At 33.5% G+C, this 20,046-nt stretch overlaps 1 protein-coding gene across 1 annotated transcript in view; it reads left to right on the forward strand.

Moving 5' to 3' along the window:
• NPEPPS (aminopeptidase puromycin sensitive) overlaps positions 1 to 20,046 on the forward strand; it is an 85,603-nt gene that overhangs the window by 36,731 nt on the left and 28,826 nt on the right. The window contains exons 3-5 of the mRNA XM_063111404.1: positions 8,289 to 8,366; positions 16,579 to 16,700; positions 19,825 to 19,932. Of these exons, the coding sequence (XP_062967474.1) occupies positions 8,289 to 8,366; positions 16,579 to 16,700; positions 19,825 to 19,932 (308 nt within the window). The remainder of the gene's footprint in view (positions 1 to 8,288; positions 8,367 to 16,578; positions 16,701 to 19,824; positions 19,933 to 20,046) is intronic.

Below are 20,046 nucleotides of genomic sequence, written 5' to 3' on the forward strand. Positions count from 1 at the left end.
TTAATCTGTTATGCTGAATTAGCTTAATTGTTTTTTGTTTTTTGTTTTTTTTTTGGTGGCCGGCCAGTCCGGGATCTGAACGCATGACCTTGGGGCTGTAATGCTGCCTTATAACCAATTGAGCTAATCGGCCAGCCAGCTTAATTGTTTTTAAAACAACTATAAAAAAATCTTTTCGTGTTAGTATCCATCTTTTTTTTTTTTTTTTTTTTTTTTTGTCTTTTTCATGACCAGCACTCAGCCAGTGAGTGCACCAGCCATTCCTATATAGGATCCGAACCCGCGGCGGGAGCGACTCCGCGCTCCCAGCGCTGCACTCTCCCAAGTGCGCCACGGGCTCGGCCCAGTATCCATCTGTTTTTAGTGTGCTCCCCTCTCCTTAAAATTTTTTAACCTTCTTATTTTGAAAAATATCATGTATATAAAAAAAGTGCATATAGCAGTTGTACAGCTTAATAAGTACTGCAATGCAACCCTAAAGACCTCTCAAATGCCCCTTTCCCTCCCCAGAGGTAACCTTACTATGACTTTTGAAGTAATACTTTTCTTGCTTTGCTTTATAGTGTGACAATGTAAGTGTGTATCCGTGAACAATATAGCTTAATTTGCCTGTTTTTGTACTATATATATTCACATAGTAAACATGGTGTGATTTCTTTCACTCAGTATTAAGTTTTTAAGATTCATCCATGATGTTTGTGAAGTTGGAGTTTATTCTTTTTTTTTGTCACTTTCCTTCATTCTGTTATTGGAATATACCAAAAATGTATTTTTCTTTCTCCCATTGATAGATATTGATGGACGGACATCTGGGTTGTTTCAGTTTGTGGCCATTATGAACAGTGCTGCTGTGTGTTCTCTTGCTGTACAACCTGGTGCATATAAGCACACATTTCCATAAAGCGTATATCTAGAAGTTGAGTTGCTGAGTTAATAGATGTATCTTCAGATTATACCAATTGCCTTACCACCAGGGGTGTGAGTTCCAGCTAGAACCACTTGGTATCTTCAGACTTTTTGCTGTTAGCTAATCTCGTGGGTATGTAGTGATATATTGTTGAGGTTTTAATTTTTTTATTTCCTGATTTTAATGAGGTACATTACTTTTAGATGTATATATGTTTACTGTATGTGTATATATACTAATGTAGGATGTATGTGTTTGCTATAACGTGATGTTTTTTATCCAGTTTTCTACTGGTTTCTAAGTCTTTTTCCTATGATTTAAAGGAATTTTAGAAATTTATCTTCTGGATATAAACTCTGCCATGTATATGTTACAAATATCTTCTGCAGCCTTACTCTCCTAATAGTGCCTCCTATAGAAGTTCTTAATTTTCATGGGGTCAGATTTATCATTTTTATCCTTCATGTTTTTTGCTTTTTATGTCTTAGATTTTTTTTTTTTCTCTACCCCAACATCATGAAAATGTCTTCCTGTATTATCTTCTAAAAGCTTTATTGTTTTGACTTTCATTACCTACTTCTTAGATATGGTAGGTCCAAGCCCAGCTTTTTCTCCCCCTCAGTGGGAATTCTGTTGTTCCCTGTAGCATTTATTAAAAACATTATCTTTCCCCACTGACCTACAGTACTCCCTTTGGTATTTCGCATAGTAGTAATGATACTTTTAATATCTGTTGATTAAGAAAATTATGGTTTTTAGTCAACTTATTATGAGTTTAGTAGTACTTTAAAATAGATTTGGAGCAGTGTGAAGAAGAAGGGAGAGAAAAAGAAAATAGCTTTGATTTTTATGAATACCAGTAGTATTTAAATTTTGAGAAAAGTGTGACCTTCAGTGTCTAGATAATGTTTCTTTGCTTGCATTGTTAATGCAAAAGATTGGAGAATTTTTGAGACCTACAAGAAGGAAACTGTTGTTTATTTATTCTTTCTTCCTTATATTCATTGCTTTATGTAGCATAGTAATGATTGAATAAAATGTCAGATTGAAATATAAGATCATAAGGGTACATTGACATACTTGGAAAATTTTTATTTAGGAAAAACAGTGATCTAGATTTTATTTAATAAGAAAGCAGGAGTTGTCTTATAATTACTGATTGTGTTATTTATTGATCATACAAATTGGCTTTAACAATAACTGTGGGGTCCCTCATGACTGTGTGCTTGCCAAAGAAAAGGCATTTTATCCCTCTTGAGGCCTGTTGTGTCAGAAGGGGAGATCAGAATTGACAATTAAGGGCCGAGCCCGTGGCGCACTCGGTAGCGTGCTGCGCTAGCAGCGCAGCGACGCTCCCGCCGCGGGTTCAGATCCTATATAGGAATGGCCGGTGCACTCACTGGCTGAGTGCCGGTCACGAAAAAGGCAAAAAAAAAAAAAAAAAGAATTGACAATTAAGTGACAGAGCAGGAAAGGCCAGCAGAGAGGATGATAATTACAATGAATAAAGTAGGGTAAATTTATGGAAAAGACTAAGGAAGCTAAAGCATTTATTTCATAATTCTCCTGATATTCCTTGCGGAAGTGAGCAGGAATATTTAAAGGAAGCATACTGGACCAAATAGCATGTTTGCACAGATGTTGAACAGAAAACTAACTGTATTCTGGAAGAACTCACATGAGAGAGGTTCTGAAATTTTGGCAGAAGCTAAGTAGAACAATAACTAAGAGTGCTTGCATTCTTAGTTAGAATATCTTTCAATGTCAAGGGCTGTTATTTTTCTGGAAAGACTGGCTGATTGTACAAACAAGATGAGCCACTTCACCTTCTGTGTTCTCTAAGGATGAGTATAGTTTTTAAATTATGGTTGGCCTAAATCCTAAAGACTTAGGGAGGAGAGCCCCTTTATCAATAAACCATACTTGGAAACCCAGAATAGGAACACATATTATCTAAATTTATTTGTTAAATGGGCCAGCTGTGGAATTTTGGCCAGGATCAAGGATCATCTTTAAAAAGATTTTTAAACATTTAAAAACATTTTATTTATTTGTTTGTTTGTTTGTTTGTTTGTTTAAAGATGACCGGTAAGAGGAAAAAAAAAAAAAGAAAGAAAAAAAGATGACTGGTAAGGAGATCCTAACCCTTGATTTGGTGTTGTCAGCACCATGCTCTCTCAAGTGAGCTAACTGGCCATCCCTACATAGGGATCCAAATCCATGGCCTTGTTGTTATCAGCACCACACTCTCCCAAGTGAGCCACAGGCTGGCCCTTAAAAACATTTTATAGTTAATATACACATGATACCAAATTCAAAAGGTAAAAATTATATACATTACAAAGTAAGTCTGCCTTTCCCTTCCCCCACCTCCCAACTCTGTGGTGATTGAGCTATCATTTTGTTACATATCCTTTCTGAGTTTCTGTGCATTTACCAACATATATATGAAAGCATATGTATATATAGTTTGTGCTCATGAATGATAGCATATTGTGTACATGTTTCTGAACATTGTTTTTTACTTATAGTCAAATTATATCTTTATTACTTTTTTAAGTGAGATATTTAAAAATCAATTTATAGGTGTGTCTTGTTATATGAAAGCTGCAGGTCTATGCTGTTGTGAGTAAACTTTTAGTCAAAAGTGAATCTATTGTAATCATTTTGAGTATAAGATTTCTGTTGTCATGGTTTTATACAGGCTATAATTATAATCAAATTTTACCTCTATCTAATAGACTACTAATATACACGCTCACTCGTGCATGCTTCTGCCCAAATATATATATTTATATCCATAGATTTTTAAATACCAGTTATATTTAAAAGAATCTTTTTCTTAAATGTAGCACTCCATGATAAGTAGTTTTAGCAAGAGCCATTATTTAAACATATATAGTAGATTAGATATAGTTGAATTAATAAAGAACTGTGTTAGATATGTTATGATCTAGAAAAGAGTATTTCTTAATGATCATAGCTAGGTACCCTGCTAAGCATTTTGCATAGAGAATATTATATTTTCAAATAACTAAGTAAATAATGATATAATTTTAATTTTATAGATGTGGAAATACAGAGGCTCAGAGAGTTGAATAATCATGTATGCCTGATTATCCTTTTCCTCCCTTTAAATATATTTTTTTAAGTTTTTGATCAAGGTTTGCCGATTAACTCAGTTGGTTAGAGTGTGGTGCTGATAACACCAAGGTCCAGTATTCGATCTTGCACCTGGCCAGCTGCTCCCCGACCCCCTAATGTTTTTGGTCATTTTAAAGATGTATTTATACATGATATGAAGTAAAGTATCTGCTTACATGCTTGATTTACATATAGACATTTAAAGATATGAATATATTAATATAAACTATGTTAGCTATTAGTATAATGTTAATTTATTATGTTACTATATTAGTATTAATATAAACATTAAATTTAGAAATACTGCTTTGTCTTCTCTGCTTCAATGAAGCATATTTATTTAGACTTTTCCTATGCATCTTTAGTCTTAATGGCTTTCCATTCTTTGCATCATTTTACAGTTCCAGAGTAGTATATTATGTTGTAACTGGAAATTTTATCCCTAAGTCCCATAAGTCCCCATTCATACAATATTAATAAATATGGTTTATCCTTAATACATCATGTATGGGTAGCATTGATAAGATCTCCATAACATAATCACTTAGTCTATTGCTTCTTAAAGTGATTCATTCATTCTAAAAATCTTTATTGAACACCCACTATGTGCCAGAAACTGTGCTAGCATTGGAGGTAGAGTGGTGAACAAAATCAAGTCTCAACATTCCTGATACATGATATCCTATTTGAGAAGGTAGGCAACAAGCAAATATGTAATGTAAAGTAGTGATAAGTGTGGAAAAATCACAAGAGGATGTAGAATGAGGATTGTTCTTTAAGGTGATGGAACAGAGCTCTAAAAAAGTGATGTGAGCAGAGACGTGAATAACAAAGTGTTTAGCTTCTGAAGAAAGAACTTTCCAAGCAAACGCATATACCCTGGGGTTAGAGAAGGCTTGCAGTCTTTGAGGAACACCAAAGAGACACCACCAGCAACATATGAGTTCTAGTTATTGCACTGTGTACTTGACAACGTTTTCATTGTCAGAATTTTTAAAAGTTGGCCATTCTAATGGATGTATAGTGATCTGTCATTGTGGTTTTAATTTGCATTTTCCTGATGACTAATGACGTTGAACACTTTCCATTTGCTTTATTGGCCATTTACTTTCCTTTGTGAAGTTGTCTGTTGAGATCTTCTCCCCATTTTAAAATTGGGTTGTCTTTTTATTATTGAGTTGTAGAAATTTTTATGTATTTTCTGGATAGAAGTTCTTTGTTTCATATGTATATATATTTTCTTCCAGTCTGTGGTTTGCCTGTTCATTTTTTAACAGTATCTTTGATAATCAAAAGGATTTAACTATTGATGATACCTGATGTATCAAATTTTTTCTTTTATGGTTATTACTTTTTTTGTTGTTCTCTCTATATATTTGCCTGCCCCAAGCATATTTAGCTTTTCATTCTGAATATCTTGGGACTTTATTGTAGGCTTTGACCTCTCACTGCTATGTGATAAATGGACTATAAGGCAGCAAGATAGAAACAGACCAGTTAAGAGGATATTGTAGTGGTCTAGGAGAAGGATAATGATACATTAGACTGGAGCTGTAGTGGTGGAAGCATTGAAAAGTGGTCTGGGGTTAAAGGTTGTAGGCCATGGAATTTGTTTATTGGATGTGTGGTATGAGAGACAAACAGACATGGAGGGAGATGGGATGATTCTGTATTTTTGGCTTGAGCAACTGGATAAGTGGTGGTACCATTTGCAGAATATCCAAAACTATGATTGACCAAGGTTGTTTCAAAGGCTATGTTCAATATAAAGTAATTGGAAGAGTTCCCATAATACAAGAGACTTTTTAAAAATTCAATTATATGGCTGTTTCCTCTTTTCTGAGAGAGACTTTTGGAGGAAATTTTGTTCTTTTTTGTACACATGTAGTATAGTTGGTTGACATGTACATTTGGAAGCATATGCTATAGAATGGAATCTAGCAATACAACACTTGATTGTGTCTATTTTAACTGCTATTCTTTTGCATTTTTCTACATTTCTTGTCAGTTTGAAGCTTTTTTGTGAATTTATGAAAACAAATTGGCTTTATTATGCTTTGTTGGAGACAGTCTTCGATCATAGTACCTCAGAGCTGCCACAATGCCATCTTATATCTTAGTAAGGAACATTCTTAAGCATTAAGGTAATTCTTGCTTTCCCTTTAGGCTAAGTATGATTCTGTTCTTGAGAATCAGGTTAGAGCATATCTTGAGTTTTTGCCAGTAAAAGCCATTATTGTTCTAGAGATTTCATTAGTATTCTATCTTTTCCAAATCTTGGATTTCTGTTCACATTTAGAGGCTGGCTTTTGATAGTAGAAAATATTATGGCAATAGGAATAGGAAGGGAACTGAGTTCTAGTCTAGCTATGTAACCTTAGGCAAATCATTAACTTACACACCTTATTTTCCTGAACTATAAAATGAGGAAGTTTTGATTAGAGGATTGATTAGATTTCTTTTTTTGAATCTGAAATTATAGTTTCTTATTGGTTTTGTAAAGATTTTGACTTTATGGAGACATGTGAACCACAGTGATATTAGAAACATTTGAAATCCTATCTTTGGGTGATTCATAAAAGAAAGGAAGAATGTGGGCATCTTGCCTGGCCTATAGAGTGTTATTTAATCTGAATCATTGCTACCCATATCAGACTTAAGCCTGTGACTAATAAGGTTCTCTCTCTTTTTTTCTGCCCTCCCTCTCCCCACAGCTTTATTAGGATATATTTCACATACAATATAATTCATGCATTTAAAGCATACAGGGCTGGCCGGTTAGTTCAGTTGGTAAGAATGCAGCCTTATAACACCAAGGTCACAGGTTTGGATCCTTGTACTGACTAGCCATCAGGAAAAAAATAAAATAAATAAAGCATACAGTACGGTGGTTTTTAGTATATTCACAAAATTTTCCAGCCATGCTCAGAATCAATTTTAGAACACTTTCATAACTCCAAAAAGAAAGTACTCATTAGCTGTCACTGCCCATTTTCCTCCAAGCCCCCCAGGCAACCACTAATCTACTTTCTGTCTCTGTAGATTTACCTATTTCGGACATTTCACATATATATATGACCATTAGTGTCTGGTTTCTTTAACTTAGTGTAATGTTTTCAAAGTTCATTCACATTGTAGCATGTATCAGCACTTCATTTCTTTTTATTATTGAATAATATTAAATTGTATGGATATACTTGCATTTTATCCTTTCATCAGTTGATGGGCATTTGGATTTTTTCTACTTCTGGACAATTATAAATAATGCTCTTATGAACTTTGTGTATAAGTTTTTGTGTGGATATCTGTTTTCATTTCTCTTGGGTATATACCTAGGAATGGGATTGCTGGGTCATATGGTTAACTCTGTATTTAACCTGAGGAACTACCAGTGGTTCAGTGTGGTTACGTTCCTATAAGCAATGTATGAGAGCACTGCTATTATTTGTCATTTTGATTATAGTCATCCTGCTGGGTGTGAAGTAGTATCTTGTTTTGGTTTGTGTTTCCCCGATGGTTAATAATGCTGAGCATTTTTTCATGTGCTTATTAAGGCTTTTCATTTGGGATGAGTTGGGATGTGGTTGGAAGTAGGTTTATTTGGTTCTGTGTGTCAAATAAGCATCTTAATAAAGAATCAGTCAAACAAGTAGTCTCTTACTCCTGGTAGAGAGTTAATACAAGCCTTAATTTAATCTGTAAACACCTGTTTTCATCTTTTTTATTTCTGTAAAATTTAACAACAAGGAATTTTACCAGAAGTGGGTATGGTTTATATCTTAGTTTGAATTGTTACTTATCTTTTGGTTAGCAGAATTTTCATTGTTATCTTTAACACTGAAATCTTGGCAATTTGCTAAATCTTTCAAATGTTCACAAGTAAGACTGAAACATAGAAGCAATATCATAGTCACAGAAGGATGAGAATGAAACATGTCTGGGAATCTGATAGAAAATCTTATCACATTTATAATAGCCCTATTTCCCTTACGTCACCAAAATTTTGTGAATTTATAAAGAATGTGTAATTATTTTTAAGGAACATATTTAACTGAGGTCGGTAGCCTAAAGTAGGTTAATTTGAAGCAAAACTCTTTTTAATAGGAAGTTAATTTACTAAATTAAGAATATTTAGTTTTAATACAGATTTTGCTTTTGAAAATGTTAATTGCAGCAGTCTGGATTTGTTCTTATCGGTCCAGTCAGATTTGTGAAGTAATTTTTTTTCCCTTTCCAGAAATACATGCTACAGGATTTAACTATCAGAATGAAGATGAAAAAGTCACCTTGTCTTTTCCTAGTACTCTCCAAACAGGTAAGAGCTGAGGCTTTTGTAAAATATTGTGATAAATAGTGATATCTTACTTCTTCCAAAGAAATTTATTGTGTGCCATTTTTAAAATCGTTGTTAGCAGATTAAGTATCAAGAAAGAGCTTTTGAAAGAGAGATTCATTGCAACTTTTGGGCCACCAGAATTTTCTTCTAAGGAAGCTGGGCTTCTTTAGAAAGACTTCCACCTCCTGTCACTCTGTATTCATTTAAACAAACAACAACAAAAAAAAACAGACCAAAAACTAAGGAACATTCTACTCTAGAATTCAATGCATTGTTTTTCAGTTTCAGCTTGTTAAAAATGCATTTTACCTAGCTCCATCTTCTTTTATAGATTGAATCAGATCCCTGGGGAGAGTGCCCCACAAATGACTTTGATGTACAACCAGAGATTAGATAGGTATTATGTTAGTGAAGGCATAGAAGGAAAGATTTGTTGATATGTTGCATTGTTAGGTATAAAAACACAAAGAAAATAGAAGACTTTCTGACCTTAATATAGTAGAAGAAATTATATACAAATAAATTGGTAGAGCACTAAGAATAAATGAGCAAATGAAAAGGAACAGACTAATTCATAAGGATGAAAATGCAGATGACTAATAAACACATGAAAAGATATTTGACCTCCTAGTAATGGGAGATATCAAAACAACAGCTACTGATATACCAGTTTTTGCCTTTTACATAAACTGAAGTAAAAAAAAGGATTCCTGATGATGTGTCTACCTTTGATATTACTGTGGGAATATAAATCCATGTATTTTTTAAAAATGTAGTCTGGCAGTGTGTATCATGAGCCTAAATATGTTCATGTCTTTTGACCCAGCAATTTTGCTAGTAGAAATATATGTTATGGAAAAAATCATAAATACAGAAAATGCTTATGTCCAGAAGTGTCAATTGAGACATTACTTATGGTAGTAAAAAATTAGAATTAATATATTTGTCCAACACTAAGGGAATTGTTAATTATGACATCTATATAGTGAAATATACTTAGCAATTAAAAGTGAGGTTTGTGAATTCTTAATAACACTGGAAGGTTCTTATTATAATATAAAATTATAAAGCAGAGTATATAATTACATATTCAGGGAATCATATCTCTAAAATGGTACAAATAAAATGATGTCTGGATTATGTCTGGGTGTTGACATAATTGGTGATTTTTATTCTTATTTATACCTTTTGTCTGGTTTCCAAAATTTTTATACTGAGAATCTATTGCTGTAATATAAAAGGATTTTTAGAAAAAATTTCAACTGGAGAAATTTTGTTTTTTATTTCAGCGCTTTTTTAATGTATGATTATTATAAAAATAAGTTTTTTGCCATGAACACGTTTTAAAACATGCGGAAGAATATAATGTGAAAATTGAGATTCTCTCTCTTTGACCCCTTTTCACTTGCATTGTCTGGCAATCCTTTCAGAAATATTCTATGTATGTATAAAATGAATGTGTACATTTTAACCCACAAATAGGATCACACATCTCAGTGGCTTACAACAAATATTTCTTGCTTACACATGGACTATGAGGATTGCTGAGCATCTGCAGTCATATTATCAACTTTATTGAGTTCACAAGTCTTATTTCAGGATCTATAGTGAGCAGTCACTGTCTGCAGCATGCTGTTCCCACACTTGGCAAAGTGTGGATAGCAATTACCAGATATTTGAGAAAAGCAACAAATATAGGAAGTTGGAAGTGGCAAAAACTACTCAAAAGAAGGTTTCCAAAAAATCTTAAAACTAATCAATATCCTTAGAGAGTTAAGGGAAGATATTGCATTCATTAAACAAGGACAGATCAAATAGTAAGAATTAGAGTAAGATAACTTCTGGATATTAAAAAAAAAAAACAATAGAAGTTTTGGAAGATGAAATTGAGGAATCTTCCAAACAGTAGGAAAAACAAGATATGGAAAACAGAAAAAAGAATATTAGAGGACAAATCCAGCAGAGCCAGCATTCCTCTAGTGAAAGAGACAACAGAGAAAATAGGAAGAGGACTTTAGTAAAGACATAAAACAAGAAAAATTCTTTGAACTGATGGGGTGGAAGCCTCCAATTTGAAAAGGTACACAATTGGGAAAGATTAACTCAATAAATGTAAGAAGTCCCACACCAAAGCCAATTTTACAACTTTTGGGATAAAGTATGGCTCTCAAAGAATTCCTATCTCAGGAGGGAAGGCAGCTAGCATATTACCTTCAAAGTTCAGGAATCAGAATAGCAGTAGACTTATTGTAGGAACAATGGAAACTATACTCTAATGAAATCATTTCTTCAAAATACTAAACGAATCTGATTTTCAACCTAGAACTCTATTCTTAGCCAAACTATAAATTTAAGTGTGAGTGAAATAAAGGTATTTTCAGATTTGCAAGGTCAGAGAAAATTTAATTCTTTACAAAAGATATGGGATGAGGGATGGTTTAGCTAAAACTTCACTGTCGGGCCGATCCCGTGGCGCACTCGGGAGAGTGCGGTGCTGGGAGCGCAGCGACGCTCCCGCCACGGGTTCGGATCCTATATAGGAATGGCTGGTGCGCTCACTGGCTGAGTGCCGGTCACGAAAAAGACAAAAAAAAAAATCTTCATTGTCTATGGTAAGGAGAAAATATGTCTAAAATTAAAAATGAAGAAATAGTTATATAAACAAAGTATTTAGAAATCATAGTTGAAAATGGTTGCTTCTAGAGGCAGGGTACGGTGAGTAGGGTAGTGTTGGGCAGGGCTATGTGACTTTTAAACTGAACTGTTACCTTGATAGAAATAAAATGTTTAAAAAGTTTTGTTTTGTTTTTTTTAAAAGATGACTGGTAAGGGGATCTTAACCTTTGACTTGGTGTTGTCAGCACCACACTCTCCCAAGTGAGCCATGGGCCAGCCCTTAAAAAGTTTTAAATCTGTATCATTACAGGCTATATTCTGTGTTCACACTGTGAAAAGATTAGAAGTCAATAGCAAAAGAGAAACAAAAAAAAAATCCCTTCTTATATATTTGCAAAAATTATACTTCTGAATAGTTAATGAAAGGGCTGGCTGGTTAACTAAGTTGGTAAGAGTTCGGTGGTGATAACACCAAGGTCAGGGGTTCAGATCCCCATATCTGCTGCAATAAATAAATATAGTCAAAGAAAGACATATTATGGATCCCCATACTGGCCACAATAAATAAATGAATAAATAAACAAACAAATAAAGTTCACCAGGCAAGAGTAGACAAAAACTCCTAACACAATAGAAGAGATGAGTGATCTTCAAAAAGTTCATGGAAATAAGAGCTCAGTGTTATAGCAAGGTCAAGGGGTCAGATCCCTGTACTAGCCAGCCACCAAAAAAAAAAAAAAACGTTCAGGGAAAGACTGGTATTATCTTTTTTTTGGTAAGCCAACCCACAAACATTATTTAAGAAAAATCAGTATTGTGTATAGTGTACGCACTGTCATATGAAGAAGAACTAGAAGGCAATTAATTTATAATAACAAATGCTCTTCAAGCTGTAAATGCTCAAGCACAGTATAGTTGTCCCTTGGTGTCTGTGGTAGATTGGTTACAGAACCCCCCTGCGGATAACAAAATTTTCAGATGCTCAAGTCCCTGATATAAAATGGTAGCCTCTGCATGGCCTACCTTTTTTTTTTTTTTAAACGTTTCCCCATCTTTATTTTTGTCAAGTGAGAGTACTGGGTTTGTATTTTAGTTCTTATGTTCAGAACTAAAAGCAGTGAAACCACTTTCACTGGCAGTGACGTTGGGTGGCTCATTGGGTGAAAAGAGAGCTCTGATATCTTTGTCCCTAGGATTACTGATTCCAGCTTCCTGGGTATCAGTGGAGACAAACCATCTCTGCCATATTATCTTTTACTTCTATTTTGTGTAGACCTTTCTTTTTTTTTTTTTTTTTTTTTGTGACCGGTAAGGGGATTGCAACCCTTGGCTTGGTGTCCCCTGCACCGCGCTCAGCGCACCGGCCATCCCTATATAGGATCCGAACCCGCGGCCCAGGCGCTCCCAGCATAGCTGCGCTCCCAGCACCGCACTCTCCTGAGTGAGCCACAGGGTTGGCCCTTGCGTAAACTTTTTGAAGTAACCTCGTATATGTTATACATACACATGCATATTGAATGCTTAATCTGTGCCAGGTTCCGTTTTAGGTGCATCAAAAATATTAATTTATTTAATCTTTTCAAAAGTCTTATGAGATAGATTCTATTATCTCTACATTATAGATAAAGAAACTAAGGCACAAAAATGGTTTAATTAAATAACTGTCTAAGGTCACATAGCTAATAAGTTGTGATTTAAAGCCAAGCAGTTTAACTCAAAAGTCTGCACTTCTAAAACATGACATTATGCTGTTCTTTTACTTTTTAAATTAAATATTTCAAAAACATAACAAATGTATATAGTTTGAAATTCAAACATTTTGTAGTGAAATTTTGTTTGCCCTTCTATCCTGTTTTCCTGTCAGCACTACTCATCAGAAGCAACCAGTTTGCTGTGTATCCTTTTAAAACTATACCATGCTTTTGTAAGCATATATGTATATACTCTTTAAAAACACAGAAGTTATCATGCTATACATAATTTTCTGCACCTTTCTTCTTTTTCCCTTAATTGTATATCCGTTGGAGGTCATTTATTATCAGTATGTAAGAGCTGCACCATGTCCTATTTACAGCAGGATGTGCTAAATAGTGAAGCCATAATAGAACAAGTCTGAGAAGATATACTGTAAATCAACATAGTTTTTGAAATTTTTAGCATATAACAATTTTTAGCTAATACAACAAATAACTGATATAAGTATTAAAATAAGAAATTTATCAAGTGTGATTATGTTGAATTATTGAATATCTATTAATATCTGTTTGAAAATCATTGGCTTTCACATTTTCGTGAGGTTTTCTGGGTTGAAGTTACCCAGTCATTCTTTCCTTTAAGAATGAACTTCTGAGCCGGCCCTGTGGCTCACTCGGGAGAGTGCGGTGTTGATAGCGCCGAGGCCGTGGGTTTGGATCCTATATAGGGATGGCCGGTGCGCTCACTGGCTCACAGACAACACCGAGCCAAGGGTTGCGATCCCCTTAACCAGTAAAAAAATAAATAAAAAAAGAGCTTCTTATCTTTTCAAATTTTAACAAATTGCATAAGTGGTCTATCTAATAATGGAGTAAATATTGAACATATCTTAGGAGGACATTAGTAACCTTGTGTTTAACCTCAACAAACTTAACAATCTTGCCAACTATTATATGCTAAGTAAAACATCTTTTCTGAAGTTGACACCAGTCTAGCATAGTGGTTGAGTTACCATAATCATTGTCAGATCTAACAACCTCAGAATCAGTGGTTAAGGGTCCTGTAGAGTGGTATTTATATCAAGAAACACTAGTAGTTCCTAGCATTTTGAAGAGTGACAAACAGGTTAATAAGTGATAACAGAAAGGCAAAGACCTTTACTTCCTTTTTATATGAATTAATGTCGTTAATTTTAAAGCATTTAGTAGGCTGAATAATTTCTTATTATTAACATATTTCAAGATCTACAAAAGGTTTTGCATTTAAAGTTTTTGGTGGAAGTCCCAATTTTTTAGTTGTTTAATTTATAAATGAGTTTATGTTTTAAAAGTTTTACTACTCCAAACAGATAAATATTGCATACACTGGAATTGAAATAAAGTATCTAATTTGAGGAAGCAATGTAAATTGTGTATGTGAATAGGTATAAAATTAGACAATCTAGCAATCAGTTCATTAATACGGTGTAAATTTGATAAGAGAAATTTATCAAAAGGTTATTTTTCTCCTACTCATCCTAAAATTCTGCTATATTACTAGTAAATACTTTGTAATTAGTTTCGTATAATGTAACACTTACTAAATTTATTAATGATTTTTAAAAACTTTAACTTGTGTTTTGTTTGAATTTCAGGTAATAACACTTTCCAATACTTTGTATTTTGTTTAGTACGCCACTTTTTGGAAGTGGTCACTGTCAATATCTTGTTATGGTTTGATGGCCTTGGAGATTTAAAACCAAGTAAAAGTGTAAGCAGCCTTTCTTATTTAGTTACAAGTTTTAAATACACTTTTGTTCCAAATAGGAAAAGTTGAAAGTAGATTTATCATGAAATATGAGTTATATTTAAAAACGTCTTAACAATTGACTTAGTGAAAACAGACTGGCCAATTCCACTTACGGAATTGTAACAAAATTCCATCAGACAACTCCCGTTAAAGGTAGTGGGTTATTATAATTTATTATATCTTCCTTGCAAACTGTATTAATGTAAATGCATCCAGTTTTTAAGAAAAAATTTAAGTGGACTCCTAAAAAAAAAAATCAAATATTTAGGAATTCCTAAGTTCCTTTTAAAAAAATTTATTTTTGGCAGCTGGCTGGTATGGGAATCCAAACCCTTTACCTTGGTGTTGTGACACTGTTGCTCTAACCAACTGAGCTAACTGGCCAGCCCTAAATTTTTTTATTACTTATAGTTTAATTCTTTAGTATCAATCATTTGGAATTCTTAAGATTCTTTTAATGTATTTGTATTTACTGTGCTATTAATCTGTCACTCTCTTTAAGAAAAAAGTATTCATGGTCCCCTTCAGATATTCACAGATGTCTGACTTTTAAAAAATAACCATCACAAACGTTTGTTCAGTTGAGCTTCGATTGAGGTTTTTCTCCCCCCCAGCATAATTTAAGAATGTGGTACTTTCTTTAGTGGTGATTTTGTTGCAGAGGTCTGAAATTCCCACTTAAATTACTTTCAGGACTAGTTTGAGGAACATAAGAAAATCAGTTTTATTACTTATAGACCCATTTTGTTTGATCTAGAAACATTTGCAGTTATCATTCATTTATTCAAAGACTTGCACTCCTCATCACTTTTGGACCTTTCCAGAAAGCAAATTCAGTTTTAGAAGATGAAGATTTGACTTTGAGATCATCCAAAAGAATATGTCAGAGAGAGAAAGAGAGAGCGTCAGGAACATATTGAACAGTGCCAAATGTCATTTCTCTACAGTATTCCAAAATGACAGATTAAAACATTAGGATATAAGTTTGGTATGATTGGCTAATTACTTTATAGTCATTCCATATCTTTGATTTGTTAGACTCCCATGCTCTAGATTTTGTTACAAATAGACACTTTGAAAGGATCAGTTATAAAGTTAACATTTTCCTGGTTTTTTGGTGACTTGATTTGTAAAATGTCCAATGGGATTATTTTGCCATGCATCTGAATTTAGCAGATGACTATTAGATAATAATTATAATCTTCTTTCTGTTATAAAAGAAAGTATATATACTCACAAAAACTCACATTTTCGCTAGGTTGGTTTTGCTCTTATACAACAATAGAATTCATATTTAGGTTGTACTTTTATTTGTATTTAATAATTTATTGATTAAATATATTTCTTTAATATCAGATTTCAAATGATTGAGGTTACTGTAAGAGTTTGTTTTATGTCTTTTTGCTGATCAAATCATTGGTCTTCCCAATGATTTGCTCTTTACAAAGGTGTGCAATCAGTATTCCATTTGGATTGAACAGATAGTGTCTTGTCTTAATGATAGCTTAATTGGCTACCTTTCTTTTCCTGTACATGAAGTTGTCTAAGAGGACCCATTCACATGGTGTAATAGGCAGAGAGCATGAATTTTGGATTAAAACATTTTATCCCATTCCTCTATTCCTGCTACTTACTAATTGTATGATCTTGGGCAAGTTATTTAACTTTTCAGCCTCAGTTTTCTCAACTAAAAAAAATGGGGGCAATATCTACTTCTAAGTTTATAAATAGTTATAAATATTTTAAAAGCACCATGCACAATAGCATGTGTCAGGCATTTAATAATAAATGTTCATTTTCTTTCCTGTTCTTATCTTCATGTGTTAGTAACTTGAGACTGAGTTAACAAAGTTAAAGAACTTTCTAAGTAACTTTTACCCTAAACATGCCTTTAAGAGTTATTTTAGGATTAATCTGCCATTTACTTTAGTAAATACTGTATTCTCTCCAGTGCCAGAAGGAATATTTGAGAAAGCAAGGAATGATTTGAACATTGTAAATAGCTGACTGAATATAATGTCTTGAGGATATATTTTTGATAAATGTACTTAACATCTTCATAAAAGTGGTTTTTATTTATCTTCGATCACAGGTACAGGAACCTTAAAGATAGATTTTGTTGGAGAACTGAATGATAAAATGAAAGGTTTCTATAGGAGTAAATATACTACCCCTTCTGGAGAGGTGCGCTATGCTGCTGTAACACAGTTTGAGGTATGGGTTATTCTTTTCTAAAATATTATCATTCTAGCTTAGATCCCTTTACGAACCAGCCATGGAAAAAAAAATTATGATTTTTAAATTAGGCATTCTAACAAAGCTCTATTCTATTATTTGGATTGATTATTTGAGGCTGTGTGCCTTTGGCTATAATTGTATTTGCGATTTTAGAATTTTTATTTTATATTCAGCCATTGTTTCTATCTATAGAAAGAAGGAAATTAAGGGTGCTTGTGGGGAATGATTAAAACATTCCTGCATACACATACACATATACATACATATATACAACACACATACACACACACAAAATTTCAATACCTGAATTGCTTTTATACTGTGTGCCCTTGTTAATTAAAATCGTCCTCTTAGTATTTTATACCTTTGTCTTTTCCTACAGCATTATTAGCTGTTTTATAGCATTTCTTTGCTTTTTTGACATTTCCTTTCTTTATCTTACTATATGGGATGAACATCACTAATCCAAAAATCTGAAATCCAAAATGCTCCCAAATCCACAACTTTTGAGTACAGACATGATGCTCAAAGGAAATGCTCATTGGAGCATTTTAGATGTCTGATTTTCAAAGTAGATATGCTCAACCATTATGTATTTTGCAGATATTCCAAAATCTGAAAAAATCCGAAATCCAAAAAGAGTTATGGTCCCAAGCATTTCAGATGAGGGATACTCAACCTGTAGCATCTGTGCTTTCTTTGATTTTTATTCCTCAAGTATTTGCAAGTTATGTAAATTGTTTCGAATAATCTGCTAGTGGCACGTTTAAGTGTAAAATCTAAGTAAGTTTGTTTCTGTACGTTTTATTATGGATAATGAAACAATTGATAATAGTCATTCTTATGTTTACGCCCATAATCCGGTATAGTTTTTGTTTTGTATAACCTGAAATTTCGGATCCGGTTTATTACTATTTGTCTTGTCTGATAAATCTCTTTTAAGAACTTTATGTTGCTTTTTATTTAAAAATAATATTTGCCAAAGATAATTCAGGTTTAATTCTATGTTTGAATGATTCCATTGCCTGTCTCTAGCCCTTTTGAACACTTCATCCTGAAATGCTCGGCTTAAGTATGTCTCCAAACAATTTTTTTAAGAGAGGGTATGTGGGTAATATAATTCCTGAGCCTTTGTGTATCTGAAGCTCTTTCATTTGCTTTTATACCTGACCAGTTTTACTGAGTATATAGAATTGTTGGTGGGAAAAGAGCAACTCCTGACATCCATAGGCTGTCCTGGCACTCACAGCTAGCTCATGTTGTTCTCCTATTGGACATAAATAATATCACAGAATACCAACCTCAGACAAGGTTACTCTGAGACCATGATAAAGTGAGACAGAACAAGGGCACTTAGTAATTTCATCTGAGCACAGAGAAGAATAAGGTCACTGTGCTACCCACAAAATACCAGATATCTCCATCTTGTTTAAAATGAGTGACTAGTGCTTCTTTATCAATTACCATTTTAGACTTGCTCTAGTCTGCCCTCCATATGGATAATATTTACTGAGATACCCACTCATAGAATTGTCCACCCTTTCTGACAGCATCTGATCTAGAGTGAATCCCTGCTTCCTTAGACCCTTCCCCATATCACCCAACAAAATCCCAAGTCATGTAATAATAGGTTCTTTCTTACACTCTTACTGAGACACCCCATGGTTCTCTATGATGTTAGTTCTCCCTTTCAACAATGAGTAATAAGCCCAGCTTGTTCAACTATAAGAGTAGCATAATTGGTTTACAATTTTTCCCTTTCAGAAGTCTATAAATATTGTACCAAAGCCTTCCTCATCTCATTTTGTCAAGAGGAGTCACAGACTAGAATATTTCTTCTGCCTTTGTGGGTTATGTGTTGTTTGTTTTGCTTTATTTTCTTCTTATTTGCTTGTTAAATTATTTCTTGATCAGGAAAATTAAAATTTTTTACCATGTGTTCACTTCTCATTAATTTTGCATAGTTCTTGGTGAACCCTATTGATTTTCAGATTCATATCTTTTTTCAGTGTAGCAAAATTTTCCTCTGTTACGTCTTCATTGTGGTATCTGCTCTGATCTCTTCTTCAGGAACGTCAGTTAATAATAGGTTTAGCTCTAGAATCTAGCCCTCAGATGTGTTGATTGCTTTCATTGCATTGTCCTTTGGATATCTTAGAAACTTTTAAATCTTGTTGTGCGTGTCATTATTTAATTTACTTTGTTATAAATTCACTTCTCTACTGTTGGTGCTTCTAATTTAAAATTCTCTGGGCTACCATTTCTTTTCTTACACTATTTTCTTTTCAAATGTCTTATTTATTCGTTGATAGAATTCATGATTTATTTAACTTCTCTGAGAATGCAATCAGCCATCTAACATTTTTTCCTTAGAGAAACCTTTTTTCAGAAGTAATGTACTTCCTATAATTCTGCATATTTTATTTCTTTTCATGATACAGAATCTTGTCATTTGTACTGTTTCTTTCTTTTGTAACTGATATCCTACAGAACTACTAAATTTTACTTTGCTTTAATGTTTGTTCATTTTTTATTTTTAAAGAAAGAATTAGATATCTTTAAGTAGGTCAAGTGACAATGGTCTTATATGTTGTATATGGAAATGTCATTAAACAAATGACGTGTTTTGAATTGATAGAACATCTGTCTTTATTCCCATTGCAGCCATTCCAGATAGAGAACAAAGCACATCAAAGATTGAAAGTCAGAGAGGCAACCTATTATATTTTCCCAACTCAGAGTCCTTAACAGCATACTGTTGACTGTTCTGTGCTGTGTTATGTTAACATTATTGATTAATCCATTTGCATTAAATTTCAAAGGTTGAAATGTTTTATTAAAAACAATAGTATAATTGTAAATGATTCTAATATATTGTTAAAATCTGTAACAGACGTAGTTCTTGGATAATTGCTAGTAGCATGGCAGTGGTAGCAAGCATTGTGTTGTCTTTGTGGTCAACACTTTGCTCATTCCCTGGCACCTAGTAGAAAATAAATACTTAAACGGATGAATGAATGAATATAGAAATGGCAGTTGCTTCATGAAATTCCCTATTAGGTTAATTCAGTGGTATTTATATTTTATGTTTTTTTTAAAGGCTACTGATGCCCGGAGGGCTTTTCCTTGCTGGGATGAGCCTGCCATCAAAGCAACTTTTGATATCTCATTGGTTGTTCCTAAAGACAGAGTAGCTTTATCAAACATGGTATGTATGTGTTTATAAGTCTATTTACACTTTTAGTAGTCTATCATATTTAGTTGTCTGATTAGATGGGATAACATGAAACCACCTAGCTCAGTGCTTGGTTCATAATAGGAA

This window comes from Cynocephalus volans, chromosome 10 (genome assembly GCF_027409185.1).
Source record: "Cynocephalus volans isolate mCynVol1 chromosome 10, mCynVol1.pri, whole genome shotgun sequence".
Lineage (NCBI taxonomy): Eukaryota > Metazoa > Chordata > Mammalia > Dermoptera > Cynocephalidae > Cynocephalus > Cynocephalus volans.